The sequence below is a fragment of the Cryphonectria parasitica genome (genome assembly GCF_011745365.1).
Source record: "Cryphonectria parasitica EP155 unplaced genomic scaffold M406scaffold_2, whole genome shotgun sequence".
NCBI classification, from domain to species: Eukaryota; Fungi; Ascomycota; class Sordariomycetes; order Diaporthales; family Cryphonectriaceae; genus Cryphonectria; species Cryphonectria parasitica.
Window position 1 is genome coordinate 962091 of NW_024468910.1, and position 20858 is coordinate 982948.

The 20858-nt window shown below is 43.9% G+C and overlaps 4 protein-coding genes across 4 annotated transcripts; 2 read left to right on the forward strand and 2 right to left on the reverse strand.

The window, feature by feature from the left end:
• The first annotated feature begins 4105 nt into the window (after positions 1–4105).
• On the forward strand, positions 4106–4906 carry M406DRAFT_56085 (uncharacterized protein). The gene has a single exon (XM_040924565.1). The coding sequence runs from the start codon at positions 4192–4194 to the stop codon at positions 4420–4422; it is 231 nt and encodes a 76-aa protein (XP_040779285.1). The 5' UTR covers positions 4106–4191; the 3' UTR covers positions 4423–4906.
• Positions 4907–8608: 3702 nt separating this feature from the next.
• M406DRAFT_251272 (uncharacterized protein) lies at positions 8609–9040 on the reverse strand (the record flags this gene model as incomplete). Its single annotated transcript, XM_040916756.1, has 2 exons — positions 8609–8789; positions 8868–9040. Coding segments are annotated over 2 exons (354 nt in total), but the record flags the coding sequence as incomplete, so codon positions are not given.
• A 3094-nt stretch (positions 9041–12134) lies between these two features.
• M406DRAFT_242087 (uncharacterized protein) lies at positions 12135–12680 on the reverse strand (the record flags this gene model as incomplete). Its single annotated transcript, XM_040916164.1, has 1 exon — positions 12135–12680. A coding segment is annotated over one exon (546 nt), but the record flags the coding sequence as incomplete, so codon positions are not given.
• A 7097-nt stretch (positions 12681–19777) lies between these two features.
• On the forward strand, positions 19778–20492 carry M406DRAFT_249649 (uncharacterized protein; the record flags this gene model as incomplete). Its single annotated transcript, XM_040916629.1, has 2 exons — positions 19778–19991; positions 20050–20492. The coding sequence occupies 2 exons, from the start codon at positions 19778–19780 to the stop codon at positions 20490–20492; spliced, it is 657 nt and encodes a 218-aa protein (XP_040779288.1).
• Positions 20493–20858: the final 366 nt, after the last annotated feature.

Sequence of the window (20858 nt, forward strand, 5' to 3'; positions counted from 1 at the left end):
GACTCGTACAGTCCAACATCGGGCTTCCATCGCAAGAAACACAGTTCTGGAAAGTCCAGATAGAGGATCGTGCCTTCCTGATCGATATGTCGGACAGAGTCAACAAATCCCGTCACAAGAAGACGGAACAAACCACTTCTCTTTGGCTTATTGCTCTTTCTCGTTGCATCAAGATGCCAACTTGTTCTTTCTGCGAGGGTTGCAAGACTCGCTGTCTTTCTTCTGAGCAGGATTTCTCGCGTTGCATCGAGTGCATTCGTTTTAAGCGAGGAAATTGCGATATGCATGGTCTCTTGCTGTTGCAGGTGGAAAAGATCGTAGCTCAGCATTCCGCTGCTGAGGCTGCCTTAGATGATGCGGAGGAGGAGCTGGAGCATGCTACAGCCAAAGTGCGCTGATTAAGAAAACAGCGCAAACTGTGGGCCGAGAAGATGGCGCGCGCTGTTCGTCGGGGTCTGGATACGATCGAGGAGCTTGATCGTATAGAGGCGGAGGAATTGGCGAAAGAGCAGCAGGCTCGTGTCCCTGCTGGTCTGGCCTTCTGAGGGTTTGTTGGACTATTCCTTTTTGGGTCATGTGGACGATGTTGGGGTTTCTGGGGCTTCTGAGTCTCGGTCCGGGGCGGAGCGATCGTCCTAGGCGCTGGTTTTTCTTTTCCAATACTCAGCTACCTTTTCTTGAGCGTTTTCGATGTTTTCCCGTAATTCCCATGAGTTTTCGCTGGCTGGATAACCTTTCCACTTGATAAGGTATTCTTGTATGCTGTCTGTGCCTCTATGCTTGAGAATCTTTTCAACCTCATATTCTGGTTCGTCGTTTTCCGCTTCTGCTGTATTGTCTGTTAGTGTTTCCTGTGCTGCTAGCTCTAGCAGTGAGATGTGGAAAACCGGATGTATCCTCATTCTGTGGGGTAGTGCTAATTCGTAGTTGACTGGGGAAATCTGTTGCAAGATTTTGAATAGTTCTAACTTTTTGTAATCGAGTTTGTTGCTGGTGAACCAGAACTAGGGCGCCGTCGCCCTCGAAAGAAAAGGAACGAATGGCTGCCGAAGCAATGAGCAAGGGCTCGTGCAACCCAAGCGTGCCTGTACAGATGAGGACAGCAAACTAAGGCCACACGGGCGCAAGAACAGGGTGAAAAACCTGTCTTAGACCTGTCCAAAGGGTTCAAAATTGAAAGGAGAGAAAAGGATGCTTTTTTCTTGCCTCTAGCTAAAGAATTTGAAAAGTGGGTGGTATTCTTTATATGTATGAGGACTCTTGACCCACTGTACTCCATGTCCTACGGACTACCACCCTGGCCACCACAACACTGGGCCTAGTCATTTTAATGTTTTTGCGGAGTGTGAAAACCGCTGCACCAACCTCGCTGACTCAGCTCCTCCTGATAAGGCATAGCGTGCCCCGCAGTGCCGATTCGGCTTAAGCCCCCGGCTCTCCGGCCATGATTCCTCGGCCTCCCGTGCATCCTTCCGTTTTCCTTCCGTTTAGACCTCGTCCGGCCTGGCTGCCCTCTCACCACTGGGGGTGGGCGGGGCGTAGCCAGGATGTGTCCTCAAAGGGCGCGTACTGCGGCCCCAACTGCTATTTACATCCCCGCGGCCCAGTGGGACAGGCTTCTGCCTCCTCAGGACTTACTTAAGTTCCCTACTCCCACCCTCCTTTGCCTGCTGCTTCCCTTCGCGCTTTATCTTGTCCTTCGCTCAGCCTGCTTTCGACCTGCCTCCGTCTTTTGCTTCTTCCCTGATGCTTTACGTATGCTTCTAATGCCCTGGTCGCGGTCCTCGGCGCTGCGCTCGTCAACCCCCTCCCCTTTCTTTCTCTCTTCCTCCCCCCGGGAACCTGTCCACTCCTCCTCTGGTCTTGCTTTTTCGAATACAAGTCTTGGTCCCTCAATCGACCGGTAATCCTTGTAATGGGCTGCAGGAAGACTGGTGTGTTACGCTTCAATGCGCAGAATACGACGGCTGAGGATGGTGAGGATGTGTGGGCGGCATCTGTCCCGCAATACAGCAAACCCAAGCTGGCAGTAAGCACAGAGAATAGCCGTGCTAGAATATTTTCGGACTGGAATAAGTATTTGTTATTGTACTATTATATATCTGGTATTCTCAGCTAACTTAATCCCAGTTTCATGTCTCTCATGCATCCTACGGTCAACTGTATGCAAGTATGAGAATTGATTATTCGGAATAATTACGAGTCCAAACTTCTCGTTCTGAAATTTATCGACAGGTATATCAAGCTCTCAAGCCGTCCTACCCGAACCTGGGATACGATTATTCTGCAGAGATAGAAGCTGGTAACCTGCATCTCATCAGCAAATGAGGTAATGAAGCAGCTGATTGCTGCTGCTGAGGCCGAAATCGTTAAGCCTCAGAGACTAAAGAACCCCGATAAGGCTTGAATGCAACTCGCCCGCCCTCAAGGCACGGATGGTGCTCGTGATATCGGGCCAGTCCGCGATATTACCAGGGTGTGTTAGTGCACTTCCCCTTCGCCACCTCTTCCTTTCCTACTCGCACCCTAAAACTTATCTTGTTTCCTTGTCTCTCCTGCCTGCAGTTCGGCTTCCTGCTCTTATAATTGGACTGTTGGAACTAATTGCCTCTGTTCAGTGGATCGCAACCATACTAAAGGATAAATGAGGTTTAACTATCGACAGCGGATATAGCAAGATGGGAGCGACGCCTGAAGACGTTCAAAGGCTGCTGCGAACACTATGGGTAGCTGCCGATCACATTCCGATGCCGCCGATAAACCGCATTATGATGCATCTATGGCTTATACTTCTCTACCATGCTGGCCCCCGACCTGGAATGTTGACTGATATACGGTGGAGAGATATCATACTATGGGTGAAACTCGACGAAAGCTGGCCGGGGGGGCGACGACCAGAGTCTAGCGTAACTCTTCACTGCAACAAGAGGAAGAGAGATGCCTTGCTGGTCGAGTCAGATGAGGATCGGTACGTTGACACTCTGATATCCACTCTTGGACGCGCATCTGACTGTACTCTAGGTTCGAATTCGACCTTATGATGATGGCTACCCTACTCCTCTGCTTCACTCACCTCTTCATCGCTCTAGCTATGAAAGTAGATGCCTTAAAGATACGCTTTAAGTCTGTGGAGGATGTGATCCGTCAGCCTATCCTTAACAGCAGCGGTTGCGCAACTTTGGAGTGGAACGAGGAGATGCTCGACAAACGGGTATTGACCCTAAGCTACGCTACCTTCCACTCATATTGGGTTCGTCTCTGCATTGTAGCAGGCTTTGAGACAGTGCTGCGCTCCTATTCATTTCGCGTTAGTGCCGGGGCAAGCATTAATAGTAGGCTACCCCTCTACCGCCTCCCCCCCTCCCTCTAGCGGGTAGGCGGCTCTTGCCCCCCTCATTTTGCTAAAGCTCACGATCTAACAAGCTATAAACAGAGCATACGACCAGTAGTACACGCTGCTATATCATGGGGCATACGAACAAAACATTTCAGAGGGATTATCAGAGCCGGAATATTCGAGTTAACTTCCAAAAGATACACTTTGGCGATCTTGCAGGGATCACAGATACTCTCCCTCTCTCTGATATCTCGCCACATTACAACCTCTTCGCCCCTATTTATATCACGCAAGACCATATAAGAGAGATTGAGATCGGCAAATGTATCCAGGAGCTGCGCTGTGATATTGACGCATTGAAAGCGCGAGGCGCTGATGCGAGCAAGATTCAAGAGGCTGAGGATACCTTGAAATACTGGCGGTCCCGTCTCCAGGAGTTGAAGCTTCTGGAGCGGCGGAGAGAATATTTCCGACAGGCCGCACAGCTTCGGCAAGAACGCGACGAGGCCAGTCTCCGAAGCCTGCAGGAGGATCCCTATCAGCATTACAACGGTCCGGGACTTCATTTAATACTAGATATCGAGAGGCTGATGCACTTATGGGCGCCAAGGACGGTCTTCGATTCCGAGGCGGAAGCCAGGGCGCTCGAGGCTATACAGTGGCTGATATATTATATGGAGGGCAGCTTTGCGCTAATCTCCCGGGCTTCTCGCGGCGCCGATCTGTTACCTGCAGCTTCTGCATGCGAACAAGGGAACGAACAGTCATGCCAGGATACCCAACCTGCAGCCTCGCGGGGATCCGGTGGAAGCGAGCAGATCGCGAGCAACGAGAAGAGCAACCCACATCAAGCAATGGCCTCAACTCAAGGAAGGTGTCAGGAACCTATATATGCCTCTGGTGTCACAGCCGACAAGGGGACGACGAAGCCTACCTGTTTCATCTGCCGGCAGAGCTTTGTGCGGCGCAGCGAGCTGACGAGACACGCACGGGTGCACAGGGCCACGTTATCAGTCCCGTTCCAATGTCCTGAGTGCAAGCGCCACAGCCTAACGCCACCCACTACGCAGACACCAGCTCAATGAAGCAACCATGTGGAAAGGGTCCACGGCAAACAGCATGCCCCCAACTTCCTCGAGCACCTCGCCGTCTCGACCTCGAAGGCCAATATTTTCGACGAAGTTACATGTGCTATTTGCAACAGCCGAGTTTCGATACACAGCTTTGCGCGTCATATCAACACGAAGCACATCGACAGCTCCCTTAACGATCAGTGCAAAATCGTCACTTGCCCGTCGTGCCCCGGTATGGACAACCTCAGTATCGACACTTACGCCTCTCACATATCCACCCAATACGGCGTCCAACCCTTGGAGCGTTGTTCTTTTTGTCGCAACTTTTTAACTCGGAAGGGTCTGGTCACACACATCCGAGCCCACTTTCGGCGGTCGTCGAGCCCGCTTCCCTGTCCGCTGTGCGAGCAGCAAGATCAAGAGGCCGCGTGCTTTGAGGATTATCCCTCCTGGCGTATCCATGCCATCCAGACTCCCGGTCATTTGCTTGAGAACTCTGCCTTAGCGCCGGTGTACTCTCCGGACGTGGTCCTATGTTATGACCCATCCAACATGCAGGTCACGAAACAGGCCCCGCTAACAAGGGACCAGATATCACGACCCAACGTCGGACACCAGCCAGGATTACATAACCAAGAAGGGATTATATAAGCTAGGAAAGGGACCACAAGTAACGACCAATCAGAAGAGGACCGCAACAGTCGACGATCAGTTCTTACGGTTCAAGCTGTGAACCGCAACAGTCGAACACCGACTTGTACGGTTCATACTGAAGAGCTGAATATATAACCACACGTTCATTACTATTAGATAGATCATTGTACATAGCTCTTCAGTCGTCAATCTAAGTATCCATTTAACACATACTTGGATAGCTCCAAAGGCAGTGAGACACTTGCATTCAGACCTCAGTGCGTTTTCCGTATTCAAGGCCTGCACTTAGCATCGCTCTTGTTAGCATAAACCCCTTCAGTACTTAAGGATCTTCGGATTACTGCAGTGCTCATTACATCCTAAGCAAGGAGCGCAAGGCTAACGAAGAGCTGATAGCCTTTTAATGCCCGGCTTTTGCCCCTTCGGATATTAGCTTTGATACGTAATGACCATCGTTTTGCGCACCGCTGTGCCTTGGTCCTACCAGCTTGCAAAGTGCATGCTTTTCCATAGTCAGCATCTCAAACATAGGTGAAGCATATGCGCTAATGCGGGAAATTTATACAGATAATTTGTCTGGAAAAAGGGCGCCAGGGCAGACTGGCTGTACGCAGGATATACAGAAGATGCAGTTCGATAGCTGGACATATGCTTACACAGACAGAATTAGCAGCGAAGCTGAGACCGGTGTTCCGTCTATAAATAGGCTGCAGACTGAACTGGATCCCGAAGGCGCGGAAGAGCTGAACAGTGAGCTAGATTCTCAGTATGTCTATATGAGACAAAGCTGGTACGCAGTTACTGAGGAACGAGAAGGGAGTTTGGCTGCCAGAGAAGTTGCTCTGACACCAAGCGAGATTGCACTGGATGGAGTGATGGGCTGCACGAGCAGTAAAATGGACTCACAAGCTGCTCCCTGTACAGCTGTTCAACTCAAGTTGCTATAAGAACGTGGGTTGCGATTTCAAGGATTGTAAGCGCGCTCAAGCGGTTGAGGAAACAAACTGAGAGCTTCAGCGCTGAACCGACCTGGAATAGTTGCTGACAGTATATTTTCTCAATTTTTCACAAGTTCTCACTACGTTTTTGAATAGCAATTTCGATTTTTTTTTTTATCTGATTATATAAAAAGAACTTTTGACTGAGGCTTCAGAGCAGAACAGCATAGCAGAAAGATGTGATACAAATGTAGCACAAAGTACAGAGTTCTGAACAATACACTTACTCTTGCGTTTGCATTTTGTAAGTATCTGCTTTCTGCAAGATAGAATGTTATATTTAGCTTGTAGAGTTAAGAACTACAGCAGATAGGAAATCCTGCAATCTCTTTATAGAGCTTGTTAGAATTCAAAGTAATCAGTCAAAGCGTAAATTTATCTAGAAATCAACTATGAAAACCTCCTAAGCGTTTGTTGCACTTATAGAATCTGTTAAAGCTGAGATCCACAGTGAGCTGCTCTTATTCCGATCTCTCCTCTGCTTATTATGTTTCGTACCCCTTTTCTTAATCCCTCCCGGTTGCCGCTTGTGACTTCTGTTGTTATGAGGTACTGCCATTCGATCAGGTTGAGCTGCGCCACTGGAAGGTGCATCGATCCGTCTCTCTCCGATAACTTCTAAGTCAGAGTCTTCGGATGAAAACATAGAAGATTCCCACTGGCAATCTTCTACAAGGCGGCGAATCTGCAAGATATACTGGGAATTTTTTGAGGAGGCGTTCTGGTATTCGAGGAGTTCGGATGTAAGCTCCGTGTTTTTGCGAACCAAGTTCGTAACTTAGTCTTGCAATTTCTTGTTTTCCAATGCAGCCTTCTCAGCAGCATTATGCTAAAAAGCTGCTTCCGTTCTAGCCTCTTGACCAGCTAATACCTGTACTGCGAGCTTCTCTTGGAACCGTTTCCAAGCTAGCTCGTTCTCCCCCTTCAACCGCTTAGTCTGCTCATGCTTTACTTCAGCCCACTGTACTTGGAGCTGGGACATTGTGAGGTAGTCTGCTTCGAAAGTCTTGATTCGTTCTCTAAGTTCTTCGTTAACCAGCTCCAGCGTTTGAGCTTTCAACAATGTATCAGTGAGCTCCTTCGTAGAAGATATGATAAGATTGCAAGATGTTGATGGGATTAGAGCTCTGCAGCATAAAGAACACTTTTTTCCCCTACAGCTCCCAGCAATTACAGTGGAATACATGTTCTATAGAATATGTTAGTATAGCATAAGTTAAGAATAGATGAAGAAGATTCGAATAGATTATGATTTGCTACAAGCTAGAGCAATGAGTCTGCAGCTATTCGAGTATGATTCCAAGCATATCTTACATTCCGTCTTCGAAATCTGATTATATGCTCGAGAGTTCATTATTGAGTATAAGAGCAGCTTTTGGATAAGAGTATCATCAGGCAAGAAGGTGTGAAGAAAAGTGCAAGAGTTAAGGAGATGTGAGTATAAGCAGTGCGACCTTATATACCCGAGACATATAGAAATGTGATTTCTTGCTACGAAAGGCGAAGCGGGATCCATTGCATTGTTGGGCTGCTTATGTCTGTTATAGCCAGATATGCGTCTTGTACTGGCTAGATCCGCTGGGATCGTCTCGGCTATCCGATCCAGATAGACAATTCCCGAACACTTTGGGTCGCTATTTCCTCGGAGAGCAATCGATACCGGGTTATTCAAGTTAATAATTCTGTCCCTCTTGGCATAGGCGAGGATTTGATCTGGCTTGATAGCATCCTTCTCGCATAACCCTCCTTCCTTCTAGGTCAAGTCGAGATCGTCCGAGCCGCCTGCGCAGGCAACCAAGCCATCAGTTATCTTCCTTTGAAGAACGCTAGCTTTGAGACCACCCGCTAAGCATTAACTCGCAGCCTATCTCGAAGGAGGATTAGTCTCAATCATATGAGCTAAGATCTGAATAATCTTATCTTCATCTTCTTGGTTCCCTAATGTATTGAGGAGCAGCTTGTTCCATTGTTTAGCTCAATTGCTTAACTTCTGATTTCCGAAAGGGGGTTTCAGAATGCTGTAAATCCATTCTAAGGTAATAACGCTCAGCAACCAGATATTCACATGGATTCCGTAGCCGGAAAAATGACCAGGAAATACCTCAGGCGCTGTATACTTGAGCGAGCTGTAGAAAGTCTGCAGCGAAGTAGAGTTAGTTGCAATCTTGGTTAGACTAAAATCAGCGATAACGACTTTGAAGAGCAGCTTTATCTTCACCAAGAAGTTCTCGGGCTTGAGATTGCAATGAACTATTATCTTATCATGGAGATGACTGAGGCTGTTAAGGATCTGGCTCCAAGCAGTAACGTATTTGCTCTCCTTGATGTTGGCATTGGCTATGCTTCCAGAGCGATAGAAGGCTGTGATAATTGCGGGCTCTGGGGTTTTCTGAAGTTCAAATACCTATAGCACATTCGGCTTCGCAGCGATTAGTATTATATTGAAATCTCTAGATATGAGACAGTGCGCTTATATAAGGATTGTCTCTCATAAGAGTAAATTCTGTGCGTATCTTAGTAAGCTATACAGTATCGAGTCCGTCCCTTTATCTCTTATTCTTATTAGGTAGAGAGCTAAACACCTTAGCAGCGAAAATCTTCCCATCTCGCTTTCTAACGATCTTATAAACTCGACCAAATATTCCCTCTCCAATCTTTTCAGCCTGGTAGTAGATAAGCCTCTCATGTGGAGTTGGAATCTCACTGGGTGCTTGAGTTACCGGCTCGCTCTTCAAGCCGAGCGCTTCAACGCTAGGGGGATGTATACTGGTTCTCTCAGCTGCTTCCTGGCACTTCTTGAGGAACGCTCGCAGATTTTGGATATAGCCCGGAGATGCTGCTGCATGGTTGGGAAACTGGATCTTTATAACAAGGCTGCTGCAGTGGATCGTTGTTTCTTCAAATTCATCGGGAGTGCTGGGTGCATCTCCCAGGATCCACGTCTCCCTGTTCCGCACTTCTGTCTGATTCTGCTCATTTCAACCAACTGCAGTGCTGTATCGCAACTCGTAGTTGTGCAGCTAGATATAAAGAGACTCGTTCACAGTAATATTGCACTGATTTTAGAGTTAGCGGAGGCTGAGCATTGGTAGTATATATTCTTATCGTAGATATTAGTATACCTGCTTGCTGCTGATCTCTCTCATTCCGCAGTGCCCCAGGAGGATATAAGATATAATAGGGTTTGTACTCAGCTGTAAACTGTTCTGAAGATTATTCAATACAAGCAGCTGATCGAAAGCTACAATCAGATAGTTGATGCTGCAATCTTGTGCATGATCAGCATCATCCAACTATAATTCTTCAGCAGGCGTAGTCTCACGACTGTTAATGGTGAGCACTAAAGCAACACCCTCAGTGCCTCTGCGAAACTACCTCGCATTGTGCTCAAGCTCGAAAGCACTGCCTGCCTTGTTCTTCTGATCATGAGCAGTAAGCACTGCAAAGATATCAGAATCATACATAATGCCTCGAAATAGCCAGAAGCAGGAAGGGAGAGAATATTGAGCAATAAAGGGCTATACAATACAGCACTTGTGAAAGAGCTGGGAACTGGAATATATCTATATCTGATGCATAGAGCAGCTTGAAAGAAGCTAGTCAGATAGTTATTCCAGCCAAACTGCACGATTGACTGGGCTGAAGTGGCAGTAAGATTAGCTGCTTCGCGCCTGAATTAAAAGCGGGACTAATGTTATTGTCAGGGGGTATGCAGAGCATCAGCCACTTAGCGAAGGATTGGTCAGCTGCTACTTTTAGTATCCTTAGCCACTCTGCCTAGTCTCTTCCAGCATGTGAACTGGCACAACATCACCTGTCCCTTCCCTCTAATTTGTGTTTTTCATCTTCTTATCCCTTGTATCGCATAGCAATCCACTACCACTACAAGTGCTATCACTATACTTCTACTCTATATACAATGAATATTCCAACTGAATCACTCATTAATACTATCAAAACCTCTAGGTCTGACAACTTCAGGTTCGTAAAGCAGCGTGATAGCTCCCTAACTCAAACGCCACCAGCTGTGCTAACGCTTGCCTCTCGTGGAAAGCATCAAGATTCCAAGCATCGAGACAGTTTCTGGCTCCGAGCAATATTCAGCTCTCCGGAGAGCAGAGTAAGGAATTGAACAACCCGAGAGCAATCCTAGAGTTAAGCTAATACAGCAGTAGCCTCGGACGGCAGCTGATAACAAATGCTCTCGACGCTGAAGCTCTCCGCTCGAGATTATTATTCATCTGTTTCTTCTCTTTATATCCTCCTTATACTAATGCTGTGGTAATGCAGGGAAATCATACCGCCTCTAGACGAGGAGGAAGATAATAAAGAATCTCGCCAGCTCGAAGCTGATGCGCGAAAGGAGCTCGAAAGCGATGGCTGTCCTGCTTATTACCCACTAGAACTCGGTATCCCTATGCGAAATCCAATGAATGAATACCAACTGATAATAGAGTACTGGCAATCATTCTCATTGACAGACGATGTAATACTTTGTGCTCAAAGAGCAGACTAGCGGAAGTTTCGAGCATTTCAGCAAAGTATCCGGAACCGGTATCAATACAATTCGTTTAGCATATTTGTAGCTAGTATTTGCGAACGTTAGCGGAAGTACAAGCTTGATAGTTATATCCAATTGCTGTTAAACCCTCAGCAGCAGAGCTAGCAACAGACTTAGATCGAGTTTCAGAACTACTATCTTACCCGCTATGAGAAGTTTGAAAGAAAGCAAGACGGATTGGTGAAAAAGTTGCATGATCTCCAGAAACAAGGAGGTGCTATAGACTTGGAAGATTCTGGATACTCAGTTCGCAGCAAGAAAGCTATTCAGAGACGCTTCGAATTTGCTGAACGAACTCTGCAATCGCATAAGATCCTCCTGGAGTGAATCGAGCAACAACAGCTTAGGATGGATTCATAGCCTCTTCCCTCCGTCAGAGAGACTGACGATGAGAGAGCCATACCAAGAGTCTCCTCTCGTTAGCGCCGATTAAGAGAATTCAACACTTCTACAGTCCGAGGCAAGATCAGAGTGTCGAAACTCCCGCTGAAGAGGTCAACCATGCGGGCCCAGATCTTGAAAGCTTCGAAATCCCAACCTATCATTACGGACTTTAGCATCATGGCCCCGGACTGTACTCAATAAAAGCCGAAGCGTCAAGGGATGAAGCCCCTTTGCCAAGATAACCCCCATCCTTCATAGTTAAGTCTTGGAGATAAGAAGACACCGGAGAGTCTCGGCGAGTATCGCCTCGCGAGGATTCGCCAGTCTCCTCCCACAGCTCGCCTGCATCGCCACAGTATCAATACATAGCTGTGAACTCCCTTGACTTCTTTCCTTTTTTTGTAAGATATCCATCCAGTTATCATTTCTAAGTATTATGGTTATTGTGGGGTAATCATCAGCTGTCACGCAACAGACCATCTCACTAGCAGTCTTTATATCCTTCCACTTCGGGTCTTAAAGGCATCAAGTTCAGATCGTGATCGTAGTTGGGTCGACTGGCGCTAAGCTTATGCTCAGCTTCGAGTCTGCTTATTTGTGAGCAAAGTTGGTCGAGGGGGCCGAGTGGTTTCTCCTTGCTTAACGTTCAGTCACTATTGCTCTTCCCAACCCTACACTCGATGCCTAGATGCCTGCTATCTAGGAGGAAGTCAATATCTAATAGAATTCAGATTCTAGAGTTCATATTCAATCAACAATTATTATATGCAGCTACGATAATCAGTAAGGAACAGTAATGCTCCGCATTCCTTTCTGATTGTATTGCTCGTCAGTTCCTGCTTGAAGATAGAGTCAAAACGGTTTTCAGAATGGAAGGCGCGAAATCCAATTCTCTTGCATATAATTCCACCAAGATGAAGCTACTTAAAGTATTTGAACTTGAACTAAGCTCTCCAACATTATTTACTCAATGCCCGCTCTTAATCATAGAAAGCTATTTGAAAACGCTACATTCTATCGCTCTCTAGATCCTCAGCAAGATATTTCCTGATTTCCAGAATAGCTAACTTGTCACACTCAGCCAACGACACCTTGAACTGGAGTCCCTCGCCAACAATCGGTCCCTTCCAGCCACTTACTAGCCCACCCTTAGTAAGGGGACTGCCCAGAGGAGCGCAAGCATCAAAGTCGATCAGCACAGCGCGCCCGACCTCATTGAACATGATATTGGATGAGCTGATATCGTTGTATGCAAACCCTAGCGAGTGCATATGCGCTGCTGCCGCTTCGATCCCGTCCATGATTTCCATGCGCTGCTGTAAAGTGAACTCCTCCAGCAGCCCGAACTGAAAGCAGTCCTCCAAGGACTTGCTATAGTTCTTGAGAACCAGGCGCACGAGCCGGCCCTCTTCCTCGACACAGCCAAGATAGCTATCCAGATTGAGATGTGGATTGCGCAAAATTATCTCGTATATCTTAGCTTCGTTCAGCAGCCGCACAGCTAGATCGCATCTACTACCAGCTAGGTAGTGGCCCAGCTTAGGCGCCTTGAAGAATAGTGTCGCGTTGTCGCTTTCTTGTTGCGGTCTGTACCGAGTGAGCTTCTCGGTGGGAAACTCGGGGTATATCTCCTCCTTAGGGATCGGGCGAAGGAGCTTAACGAGTTCATCAAATCTGAACAGGTCCTTTTGAGCGCCGTCGTAAGGCCAGTCTTTACGGTACTCTTCAAGCGGTAATCGGCCATGCCAAGCCTTGGAGCCTTCATAGACATCAAAGCTCAGGTAGCCTCCTGCCTGCCAGTTGATATCATGAGGGTCTTGTCCCTCTTCCAGGATTTGTATACTTTGTATGTTGATAGATCGCAGCTTTTGATCAACTGATGTCATGATGATATATTAGCAATGATAAAGGAAATATTGTGAATGAAGCGGAAAGCTGTGAGCATAGCTTTCTGTTACTTATTAAGCTACCTAGATACTTGTGGCGGGGTATGCATCATTGATAAGAGGGAACACAGATGCTCTGTAGACTAGCCTATTCAGGCTGTCTCTCAGTTTTCATTTGTGGTAACACTTCTTATAGAGCTAGCTTTTCTCATTAAGTCACGGAAAGGCTCAAACAAAAAGGACGATAAACAGCTATCGAACCTGCTAAGTTCAAATTCATCGCCTTGGTATGCTCTACTCTCCATTTGCTCCAGGCTTAATGAAATTTGAAATAATTAGGTAGGCAGGTTTTTGGTTCAGGCTAATTTTGTTGAACACACTTGAGCTACTATTGGGCGTCTATGCCTAAATTAGCTCAACCCCGAAAAACTTACTTTGATTAACTGTAGAATTAATCTAACTAACTGAATAAGGAGATTAGCCAATCATATTATCTAGATAAGCTATCTCCAGTGAATTTCCGCTTTTATTCCGGCTTAGGCTAAAATTTCTTGAAGTTCAGACCACACCAAGCAAGCCCTTGCCTCCCTTCCGATATGCTTGTACTCACCAAGCCTCATAACGAATAAACAACATTTCAAAACGTGCTCCTCAACTGCAAACAATCAAGACCCATCGCTTGCTACTGTTACAACGACCAGTAACATCAGACATCAAATCTATAAGCATATCCTGCAGTCTCCCCCGCATATACCCTCTAATAGTAATATGCTCATCTTACTCTGTATTCTGATAGGAATCTAATATATTCTAGCTGTTTGAACCGCAAAAACTCGATGCCAACAAGAACAACAACACGTTCTTCGTCGGTGCTAGAACCGGCGCCCAAACTGTAGTTGGGGCAGGCTAGGCAGTATATTGGCGGAATTGTACTATCAAAATCTTCGAGACGGGAAAGGAAGACTAAAGGCCTGTTGAAAGATACATGGAAACATTCAAGAGACAGTCAATTTTGAAAAGGAGCGTTAGTTTCCTATTCGAAGAGGGCGAGATGAAAGAAGTTTGATTAGCTCAGTTCTAACCATAGAGTTGTTCTTTAATCTTCATTGCTTTCCATTCTCCCAAAAAAACTGTAATTTTGCCACTCTCCTTCGCTTGATTTATTATTAACATCAAGACGCCATCCGTATAAGTCGTCTTCTTCTTATCCTCAGTCTGGAATATAGAAGATGTGCGAGCCGCTTCGTACAAGTCATCCAGAAATTTGCGTGGGAAGTCTCGCGCACAACCCCGGAGCTTAAGTAACACATCTGGCTCTACTCTAGTTCCATCAGGAAGACGAATATACCTGATCCCATCCTTAACTTTCACCATAATACGGAAATGCTCGAGAGCGCACTCCGCCACCTTCTCTGGCACAATCCCTATCTCCATCTAACACTCAAAATGTTTCTGAATAAACCCGTTTTGAAAAACCATCGATATATCGGCCACGAACGTATCAGGAACCTTAGTACTTGGTATTTTTTCGATCGAGTCCCAGAACTGATTATCAAACAAGTGGCTGGCTGGACCGATAGGGGCTCCAACATGCACACCTTTTGAGGAAGCCCCTTGTTTGAGTATTTGTTCTGGGGCATGGTGCTCAGCGTTGTGAGGGGTCGCGGTCGGTGATGCACCCATCTCGGTAGTACCTGAGTGACCTATTGATGAGCACATCGCTTGTTCGAAAGTGTGCGTATGTCGCTGCCGCTTAGCTCCATTCTTTGTGCCGCTAATGGTATACCCAACGTCGTTCGGCGTCGCGGTTGGTAGTGCGTCGATCTCGGCAGTACCTGATAAGGAGAAACGTATGAGCTGAGCACGTGGAAGTGGCTGCATGAGTGTTGAGATTGAATCTATCTAATACAAAAGGAAGATCTTCTAAATAACTAAACCAGGCTCTGAGATGGTTTATGAGGAGACCAAAACAGAGGATTAGGGTTAAATATGCCCCATTTTTCATACATCCCCCATCTGACTAATCAGATGTGCCAGAAAAGTGGGTCTTTTGTGGGGTCCCCGCAGATGCGTTTAGGCTTATGTGAGCGCGTTTTATAGTTGCCTTGCCTCCTTCTAATTCTCTTTCTTTTTCAACCAGCTCTTTTTCTATCTGTTTTCAAGGTTTTTGAAAGCTTCTACGCATCAATATGCCTCTTCTAGTTACTCCAGATTTCTCGTTAGGCGAGTCTAATGTTTCTGTTCCTCTCAGCGAGCTCAGTATGGCTGTTTCCGATAACAGCGACTCTGCTGAGGGCGAGATCCATATAGCCTCTTCTGGTTCTTCTCCCGATGTGGAGACTGATGAGGATCTCTTGGATGCAAACCCCAGCTTCCCTGCTAGTGTGTCTGAGTTGCATAGTGGTCTTTCGATAGCTATAGAGAAGAGTGCGAGCTCTGTTTAGCTTATCTTAATTCCAACTGCTGATTGGTACTCTCTTTCTGATGTAAGTATAGAAAGAGCTGTCTGGGGATTGGTATGGGCTGAACTGATTATTCTTGTTTCCAGGAATAGCGGTCTAGCCTGCTTGCTTCAAATTCTCAAGCTTTGGTTGAGTTGTTTGCTGCTTGTGCTAATATTCTGATTTTGCATTCTTCGGTTGATAGTGCTTCTGATTCAGTTGATATTAGTTTTTTCAAGTGCTTTGGTGCTAGTTCTACAGAGATTTCTAGCTTGTTTATTGATAATAATAACAATGATGATAAAGACAGCTCTGTACTTCTTTAGGAAGCGCTTAAGACTGTAGATTTGTACTGCTTTTTCTTCTAATGTTTATTTAGCTAATCCTTTTTTAAGCTTTTGATAGCTTTTCAAGTTCTGAGCTAGTTGCAATAAGGCTTGTAATCAAGCAGAGTATAGCTTGTTTGAGATCTCAGGATGCATTGATGCAGAAGCTTTAGTAGAAGCATCTTGATGTGGCTGCTGGAGATACTGCTAAGTTGAGAACTTCTTGATTGCAAGCTAAAAAGACTTTTCCAGTAGCTACTTCTTCCAATACTTTTGCTGCAGATTTCTTAAAGAGCTAAAACAATGCTTTCTGAAATACTATTTGCAATGTTTCATATATTAGCTGTATTAAGAATCTAGCTACAAGCAGCTCTAATAATTTCTATTATAATCAGAAGAACTTATCTGCTGCTTGCTATACTTAGTATTTAAAGGATTACAAGTATATTCCAGTTCCTTTCTATCTTATACTTTTTGTGAACAAGCTTTATATAGCTAAGCATGCGTTTGCTTCTGCTGAGAAGATGGATGCTTCTATGCTCTCGAAGAAAAGGATATGCGCTGGAATGGAGAAGGAAAACTCCACTCTCAACCTTGCTTCTCTGGAAATCCGATCCAAGCATGCTGTATAAGCTTAGAAAGCTGCTCTTGAGCATTTTGAGGCGGGCAAGTTCTCGAAGGTTAACGAGCTGCAGAAGCAGATTGAGGCGCTTACGGAAAAGCGTGATATGCTCCTTGCTGAGCAGAAGGCTGATCATAAGAAGGCAGTTTCATGCTCTGCTAAGGAAGAGAAGGCTGTAGTTTCAGCTAAGAAGGAAAAACAAGCTGCTATTCAGTCTGTTTTGCGCTCTGTTAATAATTACTCTGTTGAGTCTTACTGTAAATAGTATCTGAAGTATGAGAAAGCTAAAGCTGATATCGAAATAGTATTAGCTATTGTTGTGGTGGCCAGGGTGGTAGTCCGTGGGACGTGGAGTACAGTGGGTCAAGGGTCCTCATACATATAAAGGATACCACCCACTTTTCAAATTCTTTAGCTATAAGCAACAATGAAGCATCTTTTCTCTTCTTTTCAATTTTGAATCCTTTGGACAGGTCTAAGACAGGTTTTTCACCCTATTCTTGCGCCCGTATAGCCTTAGTTTGCTGTTCTCATCTGTACAGGCATGCTTGGGTTGCACAAGCTCTTGCTCATTGCTTCAGCAGCTGTTTGTTCCTTTTTCTTTCGAGGGCGACGGCGCTCTAGTTCTGGTTCAATGGTGCGGTGTGTGCGGATTTAGCTGTTCAGGCTGGTAGCTTAGGGCTGTTTGTATTACAGTTTGTAAGGATTAGTAAGAGCAGCAAGTTTATTCTATGAATAGGCGCACTCTTTTTCTCTGCTGAGCTCTTTTATTTCCTTTATCTATTATGCTTATATAATAAGCTATGTATTATATCTGAACTCTGGATTATGCCTGAGATCTCTTGTAGAGAGGAGATGGGTGGATAGAGGAGGAGTGGTGTGAGTTCTGATTGTAAGCTGATGAATGATGCATTGAGCTTGCAGGCTAATATTACGAAGAAATGAATTCCTTTTTCCAACATTTTCCATATTAATTAATAATTCTATATAGAAGCTGATATAGCTTAGATTTGTATAAGCTGTAGCGGAAAGTTTAATTATATTAGATATAGATTTATAGTTAAATTATAGAGTGAAATGCTTTTAATGAATAGTATTTTGCAGAGAAAAGTAGCATGATTAATAAGATTTGTGCTTCTTGCAATAATTTAATCAGTATGCTCTATCTAAATATATCTAGCTATATTAATTCTTTGAATTAAAAGCTTGCTAATTATATTATTTCAAAAGCAAAGAATATAGAAAGATAAAGATAAGAAACTATCAGTATATATAAGAAATAGAAATTAAGAATTATAATAATATTATCTAATATTAAACTTTAATTAATACTTTATATTTAATTAGAAATACTTCTATTAATTAGCAGAATTATTAATAAAGAAAATCTCAATATAATATAGAATAGCTAATTCAATTCTTTATTATTCATTACAAGATAAATCTTATACATACTTTACTTACAGACTGAATCTCTCTTAAGTATCTGAACTTTCTCAATCTCTATAGTATTGTTTTTTACAGGATATGAAAGGCATTTCAGCTGTAGCACTCTCAATTTAAGGATCTCGAATCAGGAAGGCAAAGAAATATCGGAGGAAGTGATAATCAAGAGGGAAGATAGCTTTCATATTTAAGAGCTCTTTCAATCAGATACTCAGTTCAGCTGACTATCTAGCTAATAACTACTATAGTTAGAACTTTAGATTCCTCTTTTATAATAAGCTTGCTGGTGGTGAGTTGATGTTGTTTGCTTGTATGAAAGTTTCTTTGTAGCTGAAGCGATTCAACTAGTAGTATTAGATTAAAGAAATTGATAATATTTAAGTATTCAACTTTATGAAAAGCTTCTATGCAGATATAATCATTGCTAAAGAAGTAGAGAGATTTATTATAAGCGCTAAAACTTGAAATGAATAGAAGAAGCAATTATTAGTTGCTTATTGCTCTTGGAATCATCTTCAGGCGTATATTTCTAAGCAGAAGCATTTGAATATTATTAATAATCATTTCATTATCAATGCTGCTAGCTTCTAATTATTCATTATAGATTATAACAATGCTCTTATTTGTCTTAAGATCAGAAATAGTTAATCTGTAGCAGAAGTATGAATAAAGCTCTCTTCAATCTGAATCAAGCGCTTCTAAGCTGATTATAGTATTATTGCTGAAAGCGTTAGCAATAAGAAGTAGCTTTATCTTATGAAAAAGCTATTAGAGATTTATTGTAAAGTATTTCAAAAGAAGACTTAAGACTAACTTGCTTCTGGTACTACTAATCTTCAACTTTATTAATAAGCTCAATTCTAAGGTTTTTCTATGCCTTCACTTTAGCTGATCCTTAATCAGATACAGCTCATTCCTATTCCATATTCGATGTATAATGCTCTTAGTTAACTGATGAATCCGTTAGAATAAGCAATAAGGCTATTATACTATTAACTGCTTCAATAATTAACTTATAATTAACAAGCTCAGCCTGAACTAACTAAGCAGATCTTAAAAGCTAAATCTACTTAGAAGAGCAACTAAGACTATAACTAGTTAGCTTTAATAATAAAGCAATTCTACATTAACTAAATTGCAATAGCAAAATCCTTAAAGCTGCAAACTAATACTCTCAAACAAATACAGAATATTTTATATAATCAAACTAAAGCTTTATAAGAAATCTTATAACTAATTAAGTATTTCCAAACTGTTTCTGCAAGAAATCCTTTCCAGAGAAATGCAAATTCCTTGCAAATAGATATTATCTATACAAGTTTGGAGAACAAGAATAAGCAATACTCTGAAGTATAGCAAGCGGAGATTAATGAAATTCTGAAGAAGAATGAAACTCTGCATAGATGCTATAGCTGTAAATTGAAGTTCTATAGAGCTTATAAGTGCGTAGAACTTCATATTATTATGAATTGTAGCATCTGCTATACTCTAGCATTAGCAAAGTGTAATGAGCACTGCAGCAATCCGAAGATTCCTAAGTACACGAAGGGGTTTATGCTAACAAGAGCGGTATCGAAGTGTCAAGTCCTTGAATACGGAACCGTACAAGTCTTAATAAGCGATGCAAGTGTTCACTGCCTTTGGGGCTACTCAGTATATAAGACTGAATACTTAGATTGACAACTAAAGAGCTATATACTGAATCCCTCTAATGGTAATAACCGTGTTCTTATATATCTAGCTCTTTAGTATGGATCACTGTCTAGCAGCGCCCCGCGGATCACCGCGGTGCTCCGGGTGAGCCTAGTGAGCTGTGCTCCTGGTGCTCCTAGTGATTCATCCCTGTCTCCTTCCTAGATTATGTAATCAATGCTTTGTCAGAACGTTGGATTCTTAACATCTGGTTCTTGTTACTCGTAATCTGTTTTGTGATCTGCATATTGAATGAATTATAATATCATCTTCCTTCTATCAGTTGTTATTCCTAACAATCTTCTATAAGTATTCTGGCAAGTTTTCCGTATGCATAATCTTGCCTTCCTAATTAAGATGTTAAACAGGGTTGAGAAATCTTTTTCCAAGAAAACTGAACAGTATAACCGTCTTTTCCTAGCTATTGATCAGTTTGGTTTTGAGATTATGCTTTGCACCGCTTGCGCTTCTCAGAGCCTGGTATGCAAGATGATGGATAATGCAAAGTATTGTTCTCAGTATATCCGTTGTACTTGTTCTTGTAATGGCTGTAGGGTTTCTGTTTCTGCTCGTAAGTCCCCTCTTCTCCTTTTCTAATCTCTTTGCTAATGTTCCTTTCCTTTTCTTAGTTTCGCGCATTATAGCAGAAGATAAGAGGCTGGAATCGAAGGAGTGGGAGGTGGAGGCAGAGCTGGAGGGAGCTCATCATCGAGCGTTGGAGGTTCTTAACGAGGCTTGCGCGAAGATCTCGGAATCCGCTGCTCGTCTTGCTCGCCTGTGCATCCAGCATAGGTCTCTTGCTTCCCGGGGCGCTCAGATGGTGAATGCGGGCCTTGAGTCTCTTGATAAGCTGGATGAGCGGGAATGTTGTGAGGAGGAGGAATGCAATCTTGCTGCATTGGTTCGTGAAGCAGTATCGGCTGAGAGTATTTTGGCTGAGGATTCCCTGTTTGATGGTTTTGACTGGAACTCTGTTAACCCTAGTGGGGCTGTTGTGGATTATTCTGGATTTTTGGGAAGCGAGGTTCCTGAGGCTTCTGAATCTCGGTCCGGGGCGGAGCGGTCGTCCTAGGCGCTGGTTTTCCTTTTCCAATATTCAGCTACTCTTTCTTAAGCATTTTTAACGTTTTTCTGCGATTCCCAAGAATTTTCGCTTGCTGAGTAACCTTTCCATTTGACGAGGTATTCCCTTGTATTATCTGTGCTTCTATACTTGAGGATCTTTTCTACCTCATACTCTAGTTCGTTGTTTTCCACTTTTGCTGTATTGTTTGTTAATATTTCCTGTGCTGCTAGTTCCAATAGTAAGATATGGAAAACCGGGTATATCCTCATCTCATGAGATAATGCTAACTTGTAGTTAACCGGGGAGATCTGTTGCAAGATTTTGAATAGTCCCAACTTCTTGTAATCGAGTTTATTGCTAGATCTAGTTATT